Source organism: Oncorhynchus mykiss, chromosome 26 (genome assembly GCF_013265735.2).
Source record: "Oncorhynchus mykiss isolate Arlee chromosome 26, USDA_OmykA_1.1, whole genome shotgun sequence".
Classification (NCBI taxonomy): Eukaryota; Metazoa; Chordata; class Actinopteri; order Salmoniformes; family Salmonidae; genus Oncorhynchus; species Oncorhynchus mykiss.
The window spans coordinates 13,927,606-13,953,904 of record NC_048590.1 but is presented as its reverse complement, the minus strand read 5'-3'; the positions used below and the strand labels follow the sequence as shown (position 1 = coordinate 13,953,904).

Below are 26,299 nucleotides of genomic sequence, written 5' to 3'. Positions count from 1 at the left end.
AAAAACACCCAAAAGGGCACTTGGCAAGTGTGAGGGCAAAGAGTCAGGTGTGAGGGCACAGGTAGACCCCTATCTGTGCATGTGCCTGCTACAAGGGCAGGCAAGCATAAAATGTCTGTTTTACTGTAAGCTTAGGGGCCTTGCTACATTTCCATTTTCAGTATGGGGAAAGTAGTCTTTAGAAAATGTGTCAAGCTGGGAAGATAAGGTACTGTAAGTAAACCATTTTTCCTCACCGACTTTCCATCCATTTATCGCCTAGCCAGGCCCTAAGCCAACCCTATTCCTCACGACAGTGAGAGAGCCAAGAGGACCATTTTTCAAAGAGCCAGTTCGTCTTTTATACCAAACACTCCCTCATCCACCGTTGTACCTTTTCACCAGGAAACACACAGCTACATCAACTCAGCATGTTCCCTTCAAAAAAGAAACGTTGCCCAGGCCCAGGAGGGAAGGATGTAGGGAAGGATGGAGGGAGGGTGAGAAAGAAAGTCAGAGACCAAATTGTAGTCCAAATGGCAGCCTTTTTTCTATATAGTGCCCTAATTTTGACCAGAGCCCTATGGTCCCTAGTGCAATATAAAGGGAATAGTGAAATTTAGGCCCCAGAATTCGACAGCTTGACAAAAGGGCCAAGAAGTTGAGAGGGGGAGTGAAAAACCGGGGCTGCATCCCATCTAAAGTGGCCAGAGAGGCATTGAAGAGATGGCTTTGAGTTAGCTCATCACACACAGACAGACCATCAGAAGCCTCCACTGTTTTACAATGAGTACTGCTCTGCATGGGGACCTCTGAAAACTGCTTGCCGAGCAGAAATGGCCCCTTTGTTCTATTCTATAGCTTGGTAGAAAAAAAAAATGTTATCTCCAAGTCCCCGATGCTAGAATATAAAGAGAAGCTTGGCACTTGCAGTGGAGGATGCCGAGGATGCTTTGATTGTGTTATGGCTGACTTAAGAGTGAGATGAGGGAACAGAGAGGGGGAGAAATTTGGCCAGAAAGATGCCCATTTAGTAGTTTAATGCATGGTTATTTTAAATGAAGGGCTGTGGTTGCATCCAAAATGGCAGCATACTACTCAAATCAAATCAAATTGATTTATAGCCCTTCGTACATCAGATGATATCTCAAAGTGCTGTACAGAAACCCAGCCTAAAACCCCAAACAGCAAGCAATGCAGGTGTAGAAAACCCCAAACAGCAAGCAATGCAGGTGTAGAAGCACGGTGGCTACTACCTACATAGCGATCTACTTTTGACCAGAACCCTATCGGACATAGGCCATGTCATCAAAGACGTTATAATGTTGTGTTTCAAATGTAATTTCCACTCCCAACAAGAAAAAACAGTAAAGTTTTGAACTTGATCTTTGAACTTCTAAGTAAATGTTATGTAAATAGTGGATAGTATCCATTTACAATGCATTCGGAAAGTATTCAGACCTCTTGACTTTTTCCAGATTTTGTTACCTTACAGCCTTATTATAAAATTGATTAAATTGTTTTTTTTCCTCATCAATCTACACACAATACCCCTAATGACCAAAAAAAAAACATTTTTTTTTTGTTTTTTTTTGCAAATGTATTAAACATAGAATACTTTGAAACACCTTTGGCAGTGATTACAGCCTTGGGACTTCTTGGCTATGATGCTACAAGCTTGGCACATCTGTTTTTGGGGAGTTTCTCCCATTCTTCTCTGCAAATCCTCTCAAGCTCTGTCAGGTTGGATGGGGAGTGTCGCTGCACAGCTTTTTTCAGGTCTCTCTAGAGATGTTAGATTGGGTTAAAGTCCGGGCTCTGGTTGGGCCATTCAAGGCCACTCCTTCATTATCTTGGCTGTGTGCTTAGGGTCGTTGTCTTGTTAGATGGTGAACCTTCGTCCCAGTCTGAGGTCCTGAGCACTGGAGAAACTTTTCATAGAGGATTTCTCTGTTCTTTGCTCCATTCATCAATCCCTAGATCCTGACTAGTCTCTCAGGCCATGCCACTGAGAAACATCCCCGTTGCTACCACCATTCTTCACCGTAAGGATGAAGCCAGGTGTCCTCCAAACGTGAGGCTTGGCATTCAGGCCAAAGAGTTCAATCTTGGTTTCATCAAACCAGCAAATCTGGTTTCTCATGGTCTGAGAGACTTTTGCTGAGGAGTGGCTTCCGTCTGGCCACTCTACAATAAAGGCCTGATTGGTGGAATGCTGCAGGAATGGTTGTCCTTCTAGAAGGTTCTCCCATCTCCACATAGGAGCTCTGTCAGAGTGACCATCGGGTTCTTGGTCACCTCCCTGACCAAGGCCCTTCTCCCCCAATTGCTCAGTTTGGCCAGGCAGCCAGCTCTGGGAAGCATCTTGGTGGTTCCAAACTTCTTCCATTTAAGAATGATGGAGGCCATGGTGTTCTCGGGGACTTTCAATGCTGCAGACTTTTTTTGCTACCATTCCCCACACACAGTTGCACACATTTGCACACACACATCTCAATACTATACTGAACAAAAATATAAACAACATGTAAGGATTTGGTCCCATGTTTCATAAGCAAAAAATCTCTCTCCAATTTTGTGCACAAATTTCTTTAGATCCATGTTAGTGACCATTTCTCTTTTGACAAGTTAATCCATTCACCTGACAGGTGTGGCATTTCAAGAAGCTGATTAAACAGCATGATCACTACACAGATGCACTTTGTGCTGGGGACAATAAAAGGCCACTCTAAAATGTGCAGTTTTGTCACACAACACAATGTCACAAATGTCTCATGTTTTGAGGGAGCGTGCAATTGGCATGCTGCCTGCAGGAATGTCCACCAGAGCTGTTTCCAGAGAATTGAATCTTAATTTCTCTACCATAATCCACCTCCAACGTCGTTTTAGAGAATTTGGCAGTATGTCCCACTGGCCTCATAACCTCAGAGCACATGTAACCATGCCAGCTCACGACCTCCACATCTGGCTTCTTCACCTGCGGGATCGTCTGAGACCACCCACCCTGTCCTTGAAGCCCTTTTTCCCACTTATGTGAAATACATAGATTAGGGCCTAATTTATTTATTTCAATTGACTGATTTTGTTATATGGACTGTAAATCTTTGATATTGTTGCATGTTGTGTTTGTATTTTCGTTCAGTATATCTACCATCTACCTTTTCTCCCTACCTACATGTACATATTACCTCAATCAACTCAACTACCTCGTACCCCAGCATATTAACTTGATAATCCGATTTCCCTGTTGTCTTGAAACCACCATCGGTTGAGGATTCATATGAACCAGAAAGGATCGTCTGTAGCCGGACCTAGTGACCTTTTGGGTTGTTGTTTCGGGCTAATGTTAGCTAAGTCACTAGCATTTGGAAAATGTAATTGGAGTAAAATTGAGTGTACCGTAGGCCTACGCATGTATCACTTGAAGAATCACCTGAAGAGAGGACCGGGAGATGGACTGGGAGATGCAGTAGAGGAATGAAGTGCAGAGGCACTGTATTTGGTGAACTTTCTGGTGCCCAGAGCTGCTGAGGCATTGTGAAGGAGATCTCTAGTGGCCACACAACTCAGGCTGGTTCACAAAGTAGCCCTCTACAAGATCATCACCAATCTTTATCAACCATCTCCTTTCCTTTGATGGACCATGAGCTGTCCTTCTCCATCTGCAAAAACCCAAGCCTTACTCATGATTCAGTACTACACAAATTGGTTTAATTATTTATTTTCTAGCTAACTAAATAATAACACAGACTAAATATACACACTTAATACACGAGAAAAAGTCCCATAGCGGACTGACAACATATGGTGGCTTGTTACACAGAAAATGAAGAGGTTGGAGGAGAGACAGTGAGAAAATGGGACACTTATCATTGATACATTTTTTAACTATTCTCGTAGTAATCATATACTTTGCACACGAACCACCACCCGTTTGAAGTAAGAAATCATGAATGTATTTAACGCTACATGTGAATGCCTTCATTCGCCATCTATCTCTGTCGAAACCAGCCCTCCTTAGGAAGGTTGTTGGCCTTTCAGCGGAAAGCTTGTATGGCTCTGATTGTCCGAAAGTGGTCTCCCCTTTCTCTTCTTCTAGTGTTGTTCACTCTGGAAGATAGCTATCCAGCCATGTCGACGGTTCCCATTGGTGATGAGCGTAGTAGGATACGTTGATTTGAAAAGAGTAGTACAGTAGGATGATTTGAAGAGTAGTAGGATGGTCCCACTTAGTTTCATTTTTCTAGATATTTGACTCAAGACAGGTAATTAGCCGCACCATTGATTGTCCGAGAGGGGAGTTTTCTCCTCTCTCCACCTCGTGTTGATAGTCAGAGTTTGAACCACTTTACATGCGCAGCTACAGCCTGGCGATGTTCTGATCTACTCTGGAAGGTGAGTTTAGTTTCTTCACCTCATATTGAGGTTCAAAGTTCCAACCATTTCAAACGTGTAGCTAGGCTCCACGCTTTTATGGTCTAATGTTAATCTCAATACCAATCCTTTTATGCACTCTGGCCGAAGCGGACGGTTCCGTCAGTCTGACACGCTCTCTGACCTCACTCGGGTTGTGGCTACTAACTACGCACAGTTTATACCACATTCATATCTTAACAAAAATACTTTCATAATTTGTCATATTTCATATACATTAAGGATGGAGACTTCATACCTGTAGTTTAAATAGTTTTAAGTCACAGTATTTCCTTTATAATCTTTTTAATGACGTCACAAAATATAAACCAATATGACATTCGTTTTCTATAGATCATTCTTATTTTAGAAATATTGTTCCAGTATTCACTTTGAGTGTCGGCAGGAAAATACTGGAGGGGAAAGAAAAAGTTATCTTCTCCTGTAATTTCTGACAGGGTGTGAGCTGTCAAACCGGCAGCAGCTCCCTCCTCCCCTCTTCTGTGGGTGAGAGAGGTCTGGTAATTGTCATCCATTGCCTAGCTGATCTGACCCATTCAGATCCTCACAGGACAGTCATGACATCATGCACTCAAAGATTTGGCCTCTATTGGTTGACCTACCCAAGTATAGCTACAGTAGGCTACTCATGATGTATTGCTTGTTTATTTTTTGCTTTTGAAGAGCTTTGAGATTATGAAAGCGCTATAGAAATGTGATCAATTATTATTACATGAATGTGCCGGTGAAGCACAGGAAATTGATGAGGAGGTGTGGTTAAAGGGGACATTTATTAGTACAGAACAACAGTTTATTTATATTTTTATTAAACGTTTATTTTGATAAGGAATTCATACTGAGAGTAGGGTCTGGATAAATACATCAAACATTTATACAAAATTACCAAACATATTAAGAAAAACAAACACATTTATCAACATAGAGGTCTCTGAGTATTTCTCTGAACTGACCAAGGGGGTACCAGAACATCTAATTTCTGAGATCTCTGTGAGTTGTTTCACATAAAGCGAGCAAAACAACTAAAAGCAGCTTTACCCATCTCTGTGGAGACTGACGAGGCCTCCAGTGCTATCCAAGCCTGTGACCGGGTTTGGTAATTTGTAAGTCAAAATTGAATTCATGATGATAGATACATAAAGAGGTTTCTGCATGAGTGCTTTGTAAATAAACACAAAAGAGTGCTGCTCTCTCCTTAAACACAAAGAGGCCCAACCCACTTTCTGATACACAACACTTGTGAGTTCTGTAACCAGTAATAAGGGCACAATGGAAAAAACAATGGAAAACAGCATCTAGTGATTTAAGTTGAACCTTTTCATACATGAGTTCCCGTTGCCCCAGCTTGAGTTGTTTTATGCACGAGATGTCAGAATGTTCCAAAATGGGATTATTACGCAACATGACAGTTAACACTCGCTGCTTGCTAGTTATCTATAGGCTATGTTTCAACTTGTCAATTTCAAATTCACATTTTTTCCAACAAGTTATATTTTCTAACAACAGTTTGAATTCAGGTGTGTTCTGCCTCCTTATTAATTCACATAGAAGTAGCCCATTTCAGCGTTGCGAACAATTTATGTTTGAGGCTTTACTGAGCCAACAAACTTCTCTCTTCGAAGAGAGCCCACACACTTCACTAATGTTAGCACAGATCAAGTATGCAGATATGTGCGCAGTCTTGTACGAATTGGAACATTTTCTGGCTGGCGCTCTCATTTGCCTTCCTTGTTGTTCTCCTTACAAATAATAACTTTGGACATGTGTGCATTCCTATCAAAGTAAGTTCCTTATTTTCTGTATATGGTGTTGTCGTTTCTACTGTTTGGAGCATAATGTATTTACAGTTTTATTCACATGTTTTAAAGTTCTGGTGACATATAATGCATTCTGATTATTGCATAGCTTGTAATGGACACCTATGATGTGTGTAAAATACTTTTATGAAGGTTGCAATGATTATAATGAGCTAATGCTAAGCTGTTTGCCAGCTATGTGTGGCGCTATGTTTGTTGACATTATACAATGCATTCTGAGTGTCAAGTAAACATCTGTCAGTCCAAAGATGTTATAACGAGGTGAAGGAATGGTTCACTCATCTTTCGGATAAACTTCCAGAAGTGAATGAATGGAAGTGAATGATTGTAGACGATACACCCCCTTCAACATGCATGCTATAAACAGACCAAACTCATCTTGTCTCCTCTTATTATCTTTGACTGATGTGAAAAAAACAAACATGCTGGCATGCGCAAGACCCATCGTTGGATTACTTTTTGATTTTTAGAAAGTGTTTTACTCAATGTTTTCCATCAATGGTGATGTGATTAATTATAAATAGTAATTGCTATTAGCTAATTCATATTGTAGTTCCTGTCAGCTGAGAGTTATAAAAATATGACCGCTTGTAGACTACATTTTCCAGTTTGGGTGATTGTGTTATGCTGTAGCTACTTCTGTGAATGTCTGAACATTGCATCCAAAAATAAACTGGTAACATTTGGACAAAACTTTGTAAGGAAAGTTATGTTTCTGTGAAAAATGTTTCTGTGAAAAAACAGTGTGACCAGCTCAAATGCTGATTGTTGTGTCAAATGAAACTGGACGTTCTAAATAAGAGTTCTAATCACACCAGTTTGAGTGCACACTGCAGGGACCACTGTAGAATGAATGAAACTAGCTAGACCCATTCAGGCTGTAACCGTTCAGGTAGAAACTAATATTGTATAGCATGAACATTATAATCAGGTCAACACAAATAAACCGAAATGGAAAATCAGTAGAACTAGAAGAAAAGAGAGGTGTTGGGGCCAACACCAGTGTGGAAATTACTAATTTAGGCTAGTATGTTAATAACGTTAGCTAGTAGCAGTGCATAGTGCTGTGACAAGAGCGCTAACTATGGCCACGTGACTTAATCAAAACATTTTTTGCAGCATTTCTCCTACCGTGTTTGCCACTGAACTAAATGCCTGATATTGTCATCATCAGACCCTGTAACAGTTTAAACACAAGCCCTGGTATTTACAACAAGTAGCTAACTAGCTAATTAGGCCAATCTTAAATATGAAGTTGTCGCTCAATAGCAAGCAAGTAACGCTGTAGCTAACATTAATGTTCAAACAGTTATAACTTCTAGTCCAACTACAGCACATAGCTAGCTAAAGTCACGGCAGGCCGTAGGCTGCAGATCTGTTGCAAAGAAGTAATGTTATAATGAAAGAGTCGATCATTTAAAGAACAAAAAATACTTACATTTGAACACCACTGCAGAAGCTTCGCTATTCGCCATCTTTCAAGTTGTTTACTTGACGAGATCTAGCTATCAAAATTCACAGCCCTACTCTTCCAATGCACTGTGGCTGTGAAATTCACACAAAGTATGCAGCAAATTCTACAAGATGAAAAGTCAAATTATTATAACATCCTGGCATGTAAAGCATAATATATTGTTAAATAAACCACATAGTTTTTTCCCGCTATTTGTTGATTTCAGTAGCGCATCCCCATATCTAATTAACACTAGCATCGCAAAAATAACCATTATTGTTTTTGTGAAGGCCTTAGGTAGAATTTATTAGAATGTACATTTTTTCAAATAACACAATAGCATTTTCATTAGTTTATGATACTGTAGGCTATATGTAAAAACAAAAAACACGAAATTCAAGTGTTCAATCAATTTTTTTCATGGAGTGTCTTTGTTGCAACTATGAATCAGAATGTGTTGGAACACAGTAACAGCTTATTTTTATAAAGACAAAATAAAGACAAAATAGAATTTAAATAACCCAACCACCAAGACCCACAATCAAGACACGTGGTCAAATGATCAGTAGCCTAAACAAGCGCCAAATGGACTTAATAAATAGTGAACCTTAGCACAAAACAATAATGCCATTATTGAATATAAATGTTGATATGACAGCAGTCAAAAAAAGTCAATTATTGTCAGCTCGTGCTCTTCTGCATCGTCATGCAATGGCATCAGTTGGATTTAATTTAGCCATTATCCCTTGTCCTAACAGTTGACACAATTTTCATAACATTCACCTGCTTGACACACTTTGACAAACCTTTGTTTGGTTGTATTGCGTAAAAGTCTCCGGTTTTGTCTTTGTGTCCTGTCTTCTTGTCGATCTTCAGCACCATTTTATTGTTGTGGAGTACAATGGCTGTGCAGGTGCCTTATTTTGCACAGATGGAGGGAGCTCCCTTCTTCCTTTGTTCATGGTGTTCTCCAATTACAATGAAATTAAGAAATTGTCCATGGTGACAGTTCTCCCCTTGCCAACATAAGGTTCCACAAGCCTCATCAGCACATTCTTCGACACTAGCTCACTTGCTATGCTGCCTGATGTGGACCTTTTCCCAGATATTGAAAGCCATTCAATATGTACAAATCTCCTCTCACTGTGTAGCCTACTCCACGTAGGCCAGAGTAGACTGATAAGACACTGTTTTAAGATAAAAATTAGAATGGATCAATACAATGAATGGCCCGCCCTGTTCTTCATTCACAATTGGTGATCACATAATTCTGCATGATTCGCTTCCTCTATCTCATCAACTCACCCATTCTCCCCATCATACGTTAGTTTATTTATATTATCTGTTAATAAGTGTGAAATTCGTTTCGGTATAGTTTAGGTTCAAGGCAATTATCTGGGTGATTATCAGCAGGGCGGTGCACAATTGGCCCAGCGTTGTCCGGGTTAAGGTTTGGCCGGGGTAGGACTAGTTAAATAAATAAAAACGTTCAACGTTCAGAAGAACGAGTGGATCAGGCCCTACTGTTGGGAGAAGGAGATGTCCTCCTAAAACTGGTTATAACTCCAGTTCTATTTGATATTAAGATGCTTACACCAACAGTGTGTTTATAGACTTATTTAAGAAACTTCAAGGACGGAGGGGGGCATGACTTAAACAAATGCATGACTGCTTTAGTGGTTCTAGTGTTAATGGCTGTGATAAATGGCTGTGATAAAACTGTGAAAAGTGTGTGTGAAGTGAAAAGTGTGAGTGAAAAGAAGGAAGCATGTAATGAATCCAAATATTCCAAAACATGCATGAATGCAAAAAGGCACGAAAGTAATACTGCAAAGAAATGTGGCTTTTTGTCTTGAATTCGCATTGCTCTGTTTGGGGCAAATCCAACACAACACTGAGTACCACTCTCCATATTTTAAAGTGCGGTGTATGTTATGGGTATGCTTGTCATTGGCAAGGACTGGGAAGATTTACAGCACTCTAAATAATCCTGTGTAGTTTGGTTGACCCAACTGCTGGGTTGTAGGCATTGGGTTGTTTTCTTTAAAAACTGCTGGGTTATTGATGCTGGGTTATTGGTGCTGGGTTATTAAGATATGACTAAGCGGGTCAGATCAGGAGACAGGACGCGTGGTTTACTAGGGCCGTGGCTTTCATATATTTTCAGTTATTTTTAGCCACCCATGAGAGTAAATGTAATTTATGTGAACCTGTTCTGTTGTATAGTTGCCGGGTTAATCGAAAATTAAAATGTTTGTAGCTTCAATGAGGCTTAGGGAAGTATATGAGTTCCCTAAAAGCCTATGTAACTCCTGTACCGTTTTATCATATATACTAAATAATCCTGATAATACTGTGTAAAATGCACAAAAAAATTTGAGGAAAATTCAAAGAATGTAAACTTAAAGGGGTAGTTAAGGATTTTGGCAATGAACGCAAAGACATAAAAATGGTATCCACGATCTGTCTCTGAGGAAGTACATAAAGGCTGCATTGCCCAAATCTCGTACTATCCTATTATCATGAAGAACAGGAACTACATTATTTTATTTCACCTTTTTTTAACCAGGTAGGCTAGTTGAGAACAAGTTCTCATTTGCAGCTGCGACCTGGCCAAGATAAAGCAAAGCAGTTTGACACATGTAACAACACAGAGTTACACATGGAATAAACAAACATACAATCAATAATACAGTAGAAAAATCTATATACAGCAACTGGAGGTAGGATAAGAGAGGTAAAGGCAATAAATAGGCCATGGTGGCAAAGTAATTACAATATAGCAATTAAACACTGGAATGGTAGGATGTGCAGAAGATGAATGTGCAAGATGAGATACTGGGGTGCAAAGGAGAAAGATAAATACATAAATACAGTATGGGGATGAGGTAGATTTGGATGGGCTATTTACAGATGAGCTATGTACAGGTGCAGTGATCTGTGAGCTGCTCTGACAGCTGGTGCTTAAAGCTAATGAGGGAGGTAAGAGTCTCCAGCTTCAGATATTTTTGCAGTTCATTCCAGTCATTGGTAGCAGAGAACTGGAAGGAGAGGCGGCCAAAGAAAGAATTGGCTTTGGGGGTGAACAGTGATATATACCTGCTGGAGCGCGTGCTACGGGTGGGTGCTGCTATGGTGACCAGTGAGCTGAGATAAGGTGGGGCTATACCTAGCAGAGACTTGTAGATGACCTGAGTCAGTGGGTTTGAGTCAGTGGGTTTGGCGACGAGTATGAAGCGAGGGTCAGACAACGAGATCAAACAGGTCGCAGTGGTGGGTAGTATATGGGGCTTTGGTGTCAAAACGGATGGCACTGTGATAGACTGCATTCAATTTCTTGTGTAGAGTGTTGGAGGCTATTTTGTAAATGACTTTGCCGATGTCGAGGATCGGTAGGATGGTCAGTTTTCCATGCTTTGTTGCGAAATAGGAGGCCAATTCTAGATTTAATTTTGGATTGGAACCATCCAGAGTAGTGATGCTGGAAGGGCGGGCAGGTACTGGCAGTGATCGGTTGAAGAGCATACATTTAGTTTTACTTGCATTTAAGAGCAGTTGGAGGCCACGGAAGGAGAGTTATATGGCATTGAAGTTCATCTGGAGGTTAGTTAACCTCTCTAGGGTATGTGGGACGCTAGCGTCCCATCTGGCCAACATCCAGTGAGGTTGCAGAGCGCCAAATTCAATTACAGAAATGCTCATTATAAAAATTCAGAAAACAAAACATATTTTACATAGGTTTAAAGATGAACTTCTTGTTAAACCAACCACAGTGTCATATTTATAAAATGTTTTTCGGCGAAAGCATACCTAGCCCAGAACATACCTTGCCCAGAACATAGCCCAGTTAACAAATTATTACAAACAGTAACCAGCCAAGCAGAAGCGTTACAAAACTCAGAAATAGAGATAAAATGAATCCCTTACCTTTGATGATCTTCATATGGTGGCAATCAGAAGACATTCATTTACTCAATAAATGTTCCTTTTGTTCGATGAAGTCTCTTTACATCCAAAAACCTCTGTTTTATTAGCGTGTTTTCCTCAGTAATCCACAGGCTCAAACTCAGTCAAAACAATCAGACAAAAAAATCCAAATTGTAACCGTAAAGTTCATAGAAACATGTCAAACGATGTTTATATTCAATCTTCGGGTTGTTTTTTAGCCTAAATGATCTATAATATTTCAACCGGACAATAAAGTTGTCAATATAAAAGGTAAACAAGAAATGTATATGCTTACTCCCTCATTTATAAGAATAGAAGCCTGAAACGATTTCTAAAGACTGTTGACATCTAGTGGAAGGCATAGGAACTGCAAATGGAGTCCTAAGTCAATGGATACTGTAATGGCATTGAATAGAAAACTACAAAATCCCCCAAAAACTACTTCCTGAATGGATTTTTCTCAGGTTTTCGCCTGCTAAATCGGTTGTGTTATACTCACAGACTCTATTTTAACAGTTTTGGAAACTTTAGACTGTTTTCTATCCAAATCTAGCAATTGTATGCATATCATATCTTCTGGGCAGGCCGTTTAATTTGGGCATGCTTTTCATCCAAAATTCTGAATGCTGCCCCCTACTCTAGTGAGGTTAACACAGTGTCCAATGAAGGGCCAGAGGTATACAGAATGGTGTCGTCTGCGTAGAGGTGGATCAAAGAATCACCAGCAGCGAGAGCGACATCATTGATGTATACAGAGAAGAGAGTCGGCCCGAGAATTGAACCCTGTGGCACCCCCATAGAGACTGCCAGAGGTCCGGACAACAAGCCCTCCGATTTGACATACTGAACCCTATCGGAGAAGTAGTTGGTGAACCAAGCAAGTCAATCATTTTAGAAACCAAGGCTGTTGAGTCTGCCAATAAGAATGTTGTGATTGACAGTCGAAAGCCTTAGCCAGGTTGACGAATACTGCTGCACAGTAATGTCTCTTATTGATGGCGGTTATGACATCGTTTAGGACCATGAGCATGGCTGAGAAGATACAGTGAGACTCTAAATGGTCGGTAATCTGTTGGTTAACTTGGCTTTCAAAGACCTTACAAAAGCAGGGTAGAATATATATAGGTCTGTAGCAGTTTGGGTCTAGAGTGTCTACCCCTTTGAAGAGAGGGATGACCGCGGCAGCTTTCCAATCTATGTGAATCTCAGACGATACGAAAGAGAGGTTGAACAGGCTAGTAATAGGGTTGCAAGAATTTCGGCAGATAATTTTAGAAAGAGAGGGTCCAGATTGTCTAGCCCGGCTGATTTGTAGGGGTCCCGATTTTGCAGCTCTTTCAGAACATCAACTATCTGGATTTGGGTGAAGGAGAAGTGGGGAGGTTTGGGCAAGGTGCTGTGGGGAGCGCAGGCTGTTGACCAGGGTAGGGATAGCCAGGTGGAAAGCACAGCCAGCCGTAGAAAAATGCTTAATGAAATTTATCGGTAGTGACAGTGTTTCCTAGCCTCAGTGCAGTGGGCAGCTGGGAGGAGGTGCTCTTATTCTCATGCTCTTATTTAATCTCATGGGTGGCCAATAAGATCTAGTTGAAAGCCATGCCTCCTGAAAATAACCTAAGGATTACATAAAAAAAGACCCAGCTGCTAGGTCAACCCAGCATGACGGTAAGAAATGCCCAACTGATGGTTAAGTTAACCCATGTTTGTGTAATACCAACTACCAAACCTATTGGGTTATTCACGTAACACAACTGGCTGGGTTAAAACAACCCACTGTCGCTGGGTTAATAAATAACCCATATTGGGTTGTTTTTAACACAGCATTTTTAGAGTGAGGATAAAACTAAATGGAATGGAGCTAAGCACAGGCAAAATCCAAAAGGAAAACCTTTCCACCAGACACTGGAAGACAAATTCACCTTTCAGCAGGACAATAACCTAAAACCCAAGCCCTAATCTACCCTGGAGTTGTTTACTATGACAGTGAATGTTCCTGATTGTACGAGTTACAGTTTTGATTAAATCTGATTGAAAATCCATGGCAAGACTTAAACATGTTTGTATAGCAATGAACAACAATTTGGCAGAGCTTGAATCATTTTGGAAAGAATAAAAGGTACATATTGCACAATCCAGGTGTGCAAACTCTTAGAGACATAGTTCCACCATTTTAGTGGACCAAAAGTCCAAAAATATTTGGTTCCATATTCATAGCACACAATGATTACATCAAGCTTGTGACTACACATTTGTTGGATACATTTGCTTCTGGTTGTGTTTCAGATTATTTTGTGCCCAATATAAATGTATGGTGAGTAATGTATTGTGTCATGTTGGAGTCACTTTTATTGTAAATAAGAATATAATATGTTTCTAAACACTTGTACATTAGTGTGGATGCTACCATGATAATGAATAATCCTGAATGAATCATGAATAATGGTGAGTGAGTAATTTCACACACATAAATATCACACCCCCAAGACATACTAACCTCTCACCATTGCAGTATGAGGGGAGGTTAGCATTTTTGATGGGTATGATATTTATGCCTCTGTAACTTTCTCCGTCATTGTATCATTTCAAATACACAGTTCTGGAGTATAGAGCCAAAATAACAAAACATTTGTCACTGTCCCAATACTTCTGGAGTTTACTGTACAGTATATGTGTGTTGACTGTGATAAGGGCACAACTCACAAACAGACACACACGCACAGACACGCACAGACAAGCACAGACACACACAAAATAAAGAGATACTGTAATGTACATTTGTGACTTTGAACTATTTGAAACGGCTGGAGGGGGAGTTAATTAAGGTTTACACAACATGTCAGTGTGCACTATGTACAGATGCTGGATTATCAATGACTGTCTGTTCCTCCTTCAAGTGTGATTTCCTTCCGTCATTTGCCAGTGTGAGCGATAAAAACAAATAGGCAACACATTTTTTCTGTCCAAATTATGCAAGTACAAAACCATGCAGTCAGCAAGTTACACATCTCCCACTCCTTTCCCTACATCATTCACATGAGCAGAATAATCTGACATTGATATTTTCAACAGGCTGAACAAATTTGTCTTGCAAAGGATCAAGGGATGAATGCGACAAGAAGTAATGTGTGGGTTCAATTCCAACAGGGCCCATTCAGAGTCACAGCTGGGAAAGTTAGTTGACGATAGTGGTGGCACAGAGAAAGTAGCTGCTGAAAAGGCAGTAATAAAAGGATTAAAGATGCATTACCTGTGTTCAGATTCATGGATGGAGAAGATGACTCCTGACGTGGAGGACTTCTGCTGGATGGAGGCCAGGAAGGTAAATTCACTTTTACTCCTGAAGAGCTGCACCACCTTCTCTGTGATGTGGGCCGGCGCGTGGACTGCTCTGCCCACATCTGGGGGATGAGAGAGAAAGAACAGCAATCAGGGAACCGCATGTTCGCTGCTTTCACAGTCGACGACTCGACATCCTGTCTGCCTGCTAAGGTTCAGGCTTCACCAAGTAGGGGAAAAGAAGACAGAAAAGTGATTGTGTCCCAAATGGCCACATGTTTGCAATGTTGTGCAATACTTTTGACTCGGGTGAATAGGGTCATTTGGGACACACAGAGACACACAATGTCTGAGGCAGGGCCTGAAACACTGCTAACTGCTAAATTTTTGCAAGAGTTATGACTGCAGTCCCTGGTTCGAATCCAGACTGCATCACATCTGGCTGTGATTGGGAGTTCCATAGGGCGGCACACAATTGGCCAGTGTCGCCCAGGTTTTGCTGGGGCAGCCGTCATTGTAAATAAGAATTTGTTCTTAATAACCTCTCTAGGATAGGGGGACAGTCGCGTCCCACTTGGCCAAAAGCCAGGGAAAATGCATAGCGGCAAATTAAAATAAAATAATATAAAAATCAAACTTTCATTAATTCACACATGTAAGATACTAAATTAAAGCTACACTCGTTGTGAATCCAGCCAACATGTCAGATTTTAAAAAGGCTTTTCGGCGAAAGCATAAGATGCTACTATCTGATGATTGCACAACAGTAAACAAAGAGTAGCATATTTCAAACCTGCAGGCGCTACACAAAAAGCAGAAATAAAATATAAATCATGCCTTACCTTTGACGAGCTTCTTTTGTTGGCACTCAAATATGTCCCACAAACATCACAAATGGTCCTTTTGTTCAATTAATTCCGTCCATATATATCCAAAATGTCCATTGATTTGGCGCGTTTGATCCAGAAAAAAACAGCTTCCAATTTGCGCAAAGTAACTACAAAATATCTCAAAAGTTACCTGTAAACTTTGCCAAAACATTTCAAAATACTTTTGTAATACAACTTTAGTTATTTTTAAAAGTTAATAATCGATCAAATTGAAGACGGGTCTATCTGTTTTCAATACAGGAGGATCACAAACTAACGCTACTTTTCAAGTCTTGCCCAACTCTCAAAAGTGTTACCCTGTTCCAAGATGGCCGTACTTCTTCATTGCACAAAGGAATAATCTTAACCAAATTCCAAAGCGTGGGTGACATCCAGTGGAAGCGGTAGGAACTGCAAACAAGTGCATAATAAATATTGTTTCCCCATGAGAGCTCATTGAACAGACAGTGACCTCAAAAATAAATAATTCTGAATGGTTAGTCCTCAGCGTTTTGCCTGCTACATAAGTTCTGTTATTCTCACAGACATGATTCAAACAGTTTTAGAAACTTCAGTGTTTTCTATCCAAATCTACTAATAATATGCAAATCGTATCTTCTGGGGATGAGTAGCAGGCAGTTGAATTTGGGTATGCTTTTCATCCGGACGTGAAAACTCTGCCCCCGGTCACCAAGACGTTTTAACCAATTAAGCTAAATAGCCTCCTCGTTGGTCAAAGTAGTGCACTATATATAGGGAATAGGCTCATTTGATACAGTGGCCATGTGTGAATACTAGTGTTCTAAATAGTAGGCATTTAATAATGTATGCAACAATAGTTTTATAGTATATGAAACTTTGAAAATTAAGTATGCTTTAAATGCCAGGATGTTATACTCATTTTGGCTTTCTAGTAGAAATTGCTGAACCCTTTTGAGGAAGTAAATCATCTTTTCAGAGTCACATGTGTTTGAAACCAGCTTATATTCAGCTGATAATCAGATAAGGAGACTTGCTGTACCTAAATGAACAAATGGCGTGAATCAACACAGTTTTGCATTAGATTACACATTCTAATGATGGGTGAGCTTAGCTAGTATCTTGAAATTTGTTGTCTACCGAATTTGTTTTTTAGGCTATGTTCTAAATAGTACGTAGTACAATTACTACATAATAGGGCTACAGTGCATTTCGGAAAGTATTCAGAAAGTATTCATTTAGTCAATTTTAGAATAAGGCTGTAATGTCACAAAATGTGGAAAAATCAAGCGGCCTGAAAACTTTCCGAATGCACTATGTGTAGTTTTAGTAGGTAGTAGTTCAGATAGATTTTGGATATGGCCAGTGTGTCCCTCTACAGAGTGTCTACTGCTATGGTACCCTGATGGGAGGATGAGTCAAGGAGAAGAGAAGGACTCCTGCCAATGTAGTGAAAAACTGTCTGAGACTGATGGAGTCCCTCCTTTTTAGGCCACTGTCTGAGTCACCAGCCTCACATACGAATCCAGCTGGCCAGACACTAATGTATCACTAATCTGAGGTGTCTCAGAGGAGGAGTGCTGATTTAGGATCAGTTTAGCCTTGAAGATGACAATAAATAAGATTAAATGGACAGGGGGGAGCTGATGCTAAACCAGCTTGATACATACGGCCCCTGGTCCTTTAGTCAATGAATGTCTGTGAGACAAGAAATCTAAACAAGGAATCCAACTCTGAAAGAATTGTAGAGTGAGACAGTGTCAGATTGAATATATTGTAATCCCACCACAAATGTCAGCCAGTTTGAACGTGTGTTAGGGGAATTTTTATCAATAATGACTAATTATGTATACATTTCAATCCGGACTGACTAATCAGAATACTATTATGTTACTGTATATGTACTAATCAGAATACTATTATGTTACTGTATATGTATGGATTTTCTTTTTAACCCTAGTACTGAATATAATGTGTGTAAATATAATCAAGAATTAGAACAATGACTGTCTGTACCTTGGTAGAAATGAATGAACTTATAGCCAGACTGGCTAGAAGGCTTATCTACACAGGCTGGCCTTGGCTCGGTCATAAATTATCTTAATAGGGGGAGACGATGTGAGAACCATACAGCCATTGTACTGGAGCGGAGATGAGACGGGCTAGTACTAAAACTAATGACATCATTTTCAGTTTATAACCTATGGTAAAATGTATAATGGGCAGTACTCTCGTGAATAAACGCTGCTGGTTGACTTTAAGACTGGGCTCTGTCCATTTTATACAAATAAGAGTCATACAAATTCTTATGAATTGACAGAGTGTTTAATTTTAATTGGTTATTAAAACAGAGGAATTTAATTCCTGCAACAACGTGATTGCAAACATTTCCTCACATACAATCCTACCTCACAAAATGGTCCCACTACATCTCCCTTAACCCCTTACACTTGTGGGAATCGGCATATATGGATAGGGCTAAATTGAAATTGTCCCATCTGCTCCCGCTCCCCCTCTCTGGCGCTCGAGGTCGCCAGACTGCTTATCATTACTCACACCTGTCACCATCGTTACGCACACCGGTGCTTCGTCGGACTCACTTGGAATCCATCACGTCATTTATTGCCTCCCCTATATCTGTCACTTCCTCAGTTTCATCCCCGGGTCTGCATTGATGTTGTTTTGTTTCTATTATCCAGAAGCTGGTCTTGTTTAGTTTCATGTCTATTTATTATTAATTCCTCATGCTGTACTTGCTTCCCACCTCCCAGCTTCTGTGGTTACGGAACCGTTGAAATGTTTGTTACAGAATAAAAATTAAAAGCACATGCATAACCATGATAGCAATTAAAAGGGAGAAGTTTAGAGATTATGTGACAATTAAAGATGACAGAAAGTTCACCTGACAGTCACACCCTGACCATAGTTGGCTTTGTATGTTTTTATGTTTTGTTTGGTCAGGGTGTGATCTGAGTGGGCATTCTATGTTGTGTGTCTAGTTTGTCTGTTTCTGTGTTTGGCCTGATATGGTTCTCAATCAGAGGCAGGTGTTAGTCATTGTCTCTGATTGGGAACCATATTTAGGTAGCCTGTTTGGTGTTGGGTTTTGTGGGTGATTGTTCCTGTCTGTGTTTGCACCAGATAGGGCTGTTTTGGTTTTTCACATTTCTTGGTTTTGTTAGTCTATTCATGTATAGTTTCTTTATTAAAGAACCATGAATAATAACCACACTGCGTTTTGGTCCGCCTCTCCTTCGACACAAGAAAACAGTTACAGAATCACCCACCACAACAGGACCAAGCGGCGTGGTGACAGGCAGCGGTAGCAGGAGCAGCAAAGTATGGACTATACTTCTTGGGAGGAAATAGACAGGTGGGCGGTCGACCCAGGGAGCGTGCCGGAGCCCGCCTGGGATTCGCTGGAGCAGTGTGAGGAGGGTTATAGAAGAATGGAGTTGGAGAGACGAGCACAGCGACGCGGACGGAAGCCCGAGAGTCAGCCCCAAAAATGTATTGGGGTGGCACACAGGGAGTATGGCGAAGCCAGGTAGGAGACCTGCGCCAACTTCCTGTGCTTACCGGGGGGCTAGAGAGACCGGGCAGGCACCGTGTTATGCTTTGGAGCGCACGGTGTCCCCAGTGCGGGTGCATAGCCTGGTGCGGTACATTCCAGCTCCACGTATCGGCCGGGCTAGAGTGGGCATCGAGCCAAGTGCCATGAAGCCGGCTCTACGCATCTGGTCTGCATCTGGTTTCACATTTCTTGGTTTTGTTAGTCTATTCATGTATAGTTTCTTTATTAAAGAATCATGAATAATAACCACGATGCGTTTTGGACCGCCTCTCCTTTAACACAAGAAAACCGTTACACTGACACAAGACTGAATCCTGTTTTGATGTGCATTTTACATCCAGTGTGCTTTTGCAGCATTTGTTGATAACGAAATCTAAAAAAAAACACTGATATATTTAGTAACATGAAAATAATATTTTTGGAAAATGTGGGACATTTTTGTATTTATTATGGATCCCGATTAGCTGATGCCAAAGCAGCTACTCTTCCTGGGGTCCAGCAAAATTAAGTCAGTTTATACAATTTTAAAACATTACAATACATTCACAGATTTCACAAAACACTGTGTGCCCTCAGGCCCTTACTCCACCACTAACACATATTTACAGTGCCTTGCGAAAGTATTCGGCCCCCTTGAACTTTGCGACATTATGCCACATTTCAGGCTTCAAACATAAATATATAAAACTATTTGTTTGTGAAGAATCAACAACAAGTGGGACACAATCATGAAGTGGAACGACATTTATTGGATATTTCAAACTTTTTTAACAAATCAAAAACTGAAAAATTGGGCGTGCAAAATTATTCAGCCCCTTTACTTTCAGTGCAGCAAACTCTCTCCAGAAGTTCAGTGAGGATCTCTGAATGATCCAATGTTGACCTAAATGACTAATGATGATAAATACAATCCACCTGTGTGTAATCAAGTCTCCGTATAAATGCACCTGCACTGTGATAGTCTCAGAGGTCCGTTAAAAGCGCAGAGAGCATCATGAAGAACAAGGAACACACCAGGCAGGTCCGAGATAATGTTGTGAAGAAGTTTAAAGTCGGATTTGGATACAAAAAATATTTCCCAAGCTTTAAACATCCCAAGGAGCACTGTGCAAGTGATAATATTGAAATGGAAGGAGTATCAGACCACTGCAAATCTACCAAGACCTGGCCGTCCCTCTAAACTTTCAGCTCATACAAGGAGAAGACTGATCAGAGATGCAGCCAAGAGGCCCATGATCACTCTGGATGAACTGCAGAGATCTACAGCTGAGGTGGGAGACTCTGTCCATAGGACAACAATCAGACGTATATTGCACAAATCTGGCCTTTATGGAAGAGTGGCAAAAAGAAAGCCATTTCTTAAAGATATCCATAAAAAGTGTTGTTTAAAGTTTGCCACAAGCCACCTGGGAGACACACCAAACATGTGGAAGAAGGTGCTCTGGTCAGAAGAAACTTTTTGGCAACAATGCAAAACGTTATGTTTGGCGTAAAAGCAACACAGCTCATCACCCTGAACACACCATCCCCACTGTCAAACATGGAGGTGGCAGCATCATGGTTTGGGCCTGCTTTTCTTCAGCAGGGACAGGGAAGATGGTTAAAATTGATGGGAAGATGGATGGAGCCAAATACAGGACCATTCTGGAAGAAAACCTGATGGAGTCTGCAAAAGACCTGAGACTGGGACGGAGATTTGTCTTCCAACAAGACAATGATCCAAAACATAAAGCAAAATCTACAATGGAATGGTTCAAAAATAAACATATCCAGGTGTTAGAATGGCCAAGTCAAAGTCCAGACCTGAATCCAATCGAGAATCTGTGGAAAGAACTGAAAACTGCTGTTCACAAATGCTCTCCATCCAACCTCACTGAGCTCGAGCTGTTTTGCATGGAGGAATGGGAAAAAATGTCAGCCTCTCGATGTGCAAAACTGATAGAGACATACCCCAAGCGACTTACACCTGTAATCGCAGCAAAAGGTGGCGCTACAAAGTATTAACTTAAGGGGGCTGAATAATTTTGCACGCCCAATTTTTCAGTTTTTGATTTGTTAAAAAAGTTTGAAATATCCAATAAATGTCGTTCCACTTCATGATTGTGTCCCACTTGTTGTTGATTCTTCACAAAAAAATACAGTTTTATATCTTTACGTTTGAAGCCTGAAATGTGGCAAAAGGTCGCAAAGTTCAAGGGGGCCGAATACTTTCGCAGGGCACTGTACATGACTAAATCCATGTATATGTATAGTATGTTATTGTATGTGTGTGTGTATGCATGTGTCTGTGCCAATGTTTGTGTCGCTTCACAGTCCTCGCTGTTCCAAGTAGTTTTTTCATCTGTTTTTTTTTTAATCTAATTTTACTGCTTGCGTCAGTTACTTGATGTGGAATAGAGTTCCATGTAGTCATGGCTCTATGTAGTACTGTGTGCCTCCCATAGTGTGTTCTGGACTTGGGGACTGTGAAGAGACCTCTTGTGGCATGTCTTGTGCGGTATGCATGGGTGTCTGAGCTGTGTGCCAGTAGTTTAGAGAGACCGCTCGGTGCATTCAACATGTCAATACCTCTCAGAAATAAAAGTAGTGATGAAGTCAATCTCTCCTCCACATTCAGCCAGGAGAGATTGACATGCATATTATTAATATTAGCTCTCCGTGTACATCCAAGGGCCAGCCGTGATGCCCTGTTCTAAGCAAATTGCAACTGTCCCAAGTCCTTTTTGTGGCACCTGACCACACGACTGAACATGAGTCAATGTGCAACAAAACTAGGGCCTGTAGGATCTGACTTGTTGATAGTGTTGTTAAGAAGGCAGAGCATCGCTTTATTATAGACAGACTTCTACCCATCTTAGCTACCTCTGCATCAATATGTTTTGACCATGACAGTTTACAATCCAGTGTTACTCCAAGCAGTTGAGGTTTCGGGTTTAGTGAGTGTTTTGTTTCAAACATAATGCTTGCCACCCACTCTTATTCCTTGCCACCCACTCTGAAACTAACTGCAGCCCTTTGAGTGTTGCAGTCATTTCAGCCACTGTAGTAGCTGACGTGTATAGTGTTGAGTCATCTGCATACATAGAAACTCTGGGTTTACTCTAAGTCAGTGGCATTTCGTAAGTAAAAATTTTAAAAAGCAACAGGCCTAAATGGCTACCCTGGGGAGTTCCTGATTCTAACTGGATTATATTTGATAGGCTTCCATTAAAGAACACCCTCTGTGTTCTGTTAGACAAGTAACTATTTATTCACATTATAGCAGGGGGTGTAAAGCCATAACACATATATTTGTCCAGCAGCAGGCTAAGATCGATAATGTAAAATACTGCACTGAAGTCGAACAAGACAGCCCCCACAATAATTTTATCAATTTCTCTCAGCCAATCATCAGTAATTTTTGTAAGTGCTGTGCTCATTGAGTGTCCTTCCCTATAAGCATGCTGATATTCTGTTGTCAATTTGTTTACTGTAAAATGGCATTGTATCTTGTCAAAACAAAACAACCATGTGCAACATAAGACAAAAAAAATCCAAGGGTTTGCGTGTGAGGCCTAGTTAGTGTTTCCAAGTAGCCACACATCTTCCAATGCACTTTTCGGACTCAAAGAAGAGTCTTCTTCTATAAGGTGTTTTTTTTTTAGCTCATCGAGCTGTGCTGTTGAGGAACTAGAGCAAGCACACTTGTTGTTGTTTACGCAATCCAAGAACGGTCCATTATAAATCACAATCTGGGTCAGGTGGCCATAATTTGAAAGCTTGTTCCTATTGCCAACATGTCTAGCTAAAATATAAATTATGATCAAACAATGTTAAGCTTTTACAAGGCAATTCACAAAGGAGATCATAATTTTGGTGCACATAGAATGGAGTCATGAGTGCATTCAGATGCGTGGTGCACAGCAAATTTTATTCACAATACAACAAACATAGGCTCATTCTGTTCAGGACAAGTCAGGGTATAACGCCATGTCATCTTTTAACTATACATCAAACATAGTGATCATCAACATTGACACTGTATACTACATGAGTTTTATGATATGGAAATATGAAGTGCACATTTTAACTCAAGTGTGTTTGGCTAACTTGTATGTTATCAAAGCGATATTATCATCCTCAACGTCTCATCTTTAAAAATACATTGTCCTCTTATTAATTTACAAGCATTTACCTCAGACAACAAAACATTTGCAAAAGTTGCCCAGTAAGCAGAAGGGATGGGGGCAACTTCCTGTAGCGCAGGAACTGCTTACTGACTGTACACTAATGTTACTGCATGAATGTAGCGGGTTTACTAACGAGTTAGTTCTATTAGCTATGCTGACTATGACGTTACTTTAGCTAATATGGTGAAAACGATGTAGGCTGTGTGTAGTGGTTTGGCTTGGAAAGGTTTTATCCCCTGGTCACACACAGCTGATGGTTGTGCATTGAAGTCCACAAGCAAGGGAAGAGATGAGACTAGGAGAGCACATAGATGCGAGAATGAATACAACCTAGCTGCTATGAAAGTGAACTGTGTTTATGCATGATCAGGGGGTGTAATCATTCCGTCGAGGATAAAGATACCTGAATCAGTCCAATAGAAACTCTAGTTTGCAACTGTTGGACTAATGATTGCACCCTATATCAGGTGGTATTGAATGTCACTGTCTGTCCATGTGTCACCTCCAATTTGTCTCTCGACTTGTGTGAACCTACGTTGTAAACTTTAATTCAAAAGGCTAAGTTTTAGCAACCTCATGATGGGTGAGGGGAAATCTTAGTATCATGTATTAGCTTAAAAATATTTATGTTACATTGAACTGGTGAAAGGAATATGAATGAGAGTCATCCAATACGCTTTAATAAAAATAAGGCCATGCTCATGATGAAAAAATCATCCTCCATCATCTTAAATGGCACTGACCGCCACTGATGGTTGTCCGTCCAGTGCATGATGGAGTAATCTGCTTTATCACCCCATTTCCATGGAAATGTCTGTCTGCGTTTGTTGCAACCTGTGTGAGCTTGACCTGAATTTGTGTTGTTGCACAGCTAAAAAGATAGTGGTGAAATCCCAAATTGGAATTCATTTTAGTCATTAGTTTGACCTGCTGGCCGCAATGAATTCTACAGCAGGATTAATACGCCCTCCGACCACCAACTGTCTATCATGTGGGCTCAGAAAAATAAATCATCATTCTCAAGGCAGCATAAAGTAGGAAAAAAGTGTTTAGAGATGTTAAATGATCAAATGGGTCAATAATGAATGCAAACAAGTGATTGCACTCTGCTCAACACTCAAACTCAAGAACGAATCCTTTCGATGGCTGCTGCAGTTTGCGAACAATAGCTATTGAGCAAATCTCCCTTGCCGCAAGTAAACAATTGCATTCTGGTGCTAGTCCGGTTGCGAATGCAATACACCTCTTTTTAACACTAGAACTGCCAAAATTTTGCAATAGCAGTGGGGTGTGGATGAAATAGCCGAATCGACTATTTGAAGGGGTATCCACATACTTTTGGCTATTTTGTGTATATGAGAGCCCGGGAAGGCAGTGGAAGCCACATATTCCATCCTATCCAAGCACGTATCCGCCTGTCCCTGAGGTGCTAACCTCTTTTCTACAGCTCCAGGCAAGCCTACTGTGGAGGGAGTGAGAGGGGGACAGCCAAAGACTACAGCTGGGTCTGGAGCTGCATTGGGGCTGGGGCTGGGGCTAGGGAAGGGGTGGGTAAAGGGCTAGGGGGGTTAGTGGCTCGCTGGCACTGAGGCAGAGAAGGGTGCTGTGGCTGTGGAGGGTACTGGAGCTATGAATGGGGCAGGGGTAGGGGCTGGGACAGGGGCTAGTGGAGGGGCTGGCTAGGGAAAAGTCTAGGGATGAGGCTCTGGGCCGGGGCTAGGGAAAGCACTGGGGCAGGAATTAGGGAGGAGGTTAAGGGAAGGGGCTGGGTCTAAGGGGGCCTGGGTATGGGCTCCGGGCCATGATTCAAGATAGTGATAGGGTCTAGAGGTGTCACTGAGATTGGGGGTCCTCAAATGGCAGCTTCATTAAATAGTACCCACAAAACAACAGTCTCAATGTCAACAGTGAAGAGGCGACTCCGTGATGGTGGCTCGGAGTCGCAGAGTTGCAAAGAAAAAGCCATATCTCAGACTGGCCAATAAAAATAAAAGACTAAGATGGGCAAAATAACACAGACACTGGAAGAGAAGGAGCTCTGCCTAGAAGGCCAGCATCCTGGAGTTGCCTCTTCACTGTTGACATTGAGACTGGTGTTTTGCGGGTACTATTTCATGAAGCTGCCAGTTGAGGTCTTGTGAGAAGTCAGTTTCTCAAACTAGACACACTAATGTACTTGTCCGCTTGCTCAGTTGTGGCCCGGGGCCTCCCACTCCTCTTTCTATTCTGGTTAGAGACAGTTTGTGCTGTTCTGTGAAGGGAGTAGTACACAGCGTTGTACCATATCTTCAGTTTCTTGGCTATATCTTGCATGGAATAGTCTTCATTTCTCAGAACAAGAATAGGCTGATGAGTTTCAGAAGGTATGTCTTTGTTTCTAGACATTTTGAGCCTGTAATAGAACACACAATAGCTGATGATCCAGATACTTAACTAGTCTAAAGAAGGCCAGTTGTATTGCTTCTTTAATCAACACAAAAGTTTTCAGCTGTGCTAACATAATTGCAAAAGGGTTTTCTTAATGATCAATTAGCCTTTTAAAATGATAAACTTGGAATAGCTAACACAATGTGCCAATGGAACACAGGAGTGATGGTTGCTGATAATGGGCCTCTGTACGTCTGTGTAGATATTCCATAAAAAATCTGCTACAATTGTCATTTACAACATTAACAATGTCTACACTGTATTTCTGATCAATTTTATGTGAAAAAAATGTTGCTTTTCTTTCACAAACTTTTTGATCGGTAGTGACATTTATTGCTACTTTGAATTACTGCAAGTGTTCTTAGCTAGCATAGCTA

General features: G+C 40.9%; 1 protein-coding gene across 1 annotated transcript in view; it reads right to left on the bottom strand.

Annotated features, from left to right (window-relative positions):
* Window positions 1-26,299, bottom strand: part of LOC110506270 (protein kinase C-binding protein NELL1) — a 407,912-nt gene that overhangs the window by 329,227 nt on the left and 52,386 nt on the right. The window contains exon 3 of the mRNA XM_021585706.2: window positions 14,876-15,026. Within this exon, the coding sequence (XP_021441381.2) occupies window positions 14,876-15,026 (151 nt within the window). The remainder of the gene's footprint in view (window positions 1-14,875; window positions 15,027-26,299) is intronic.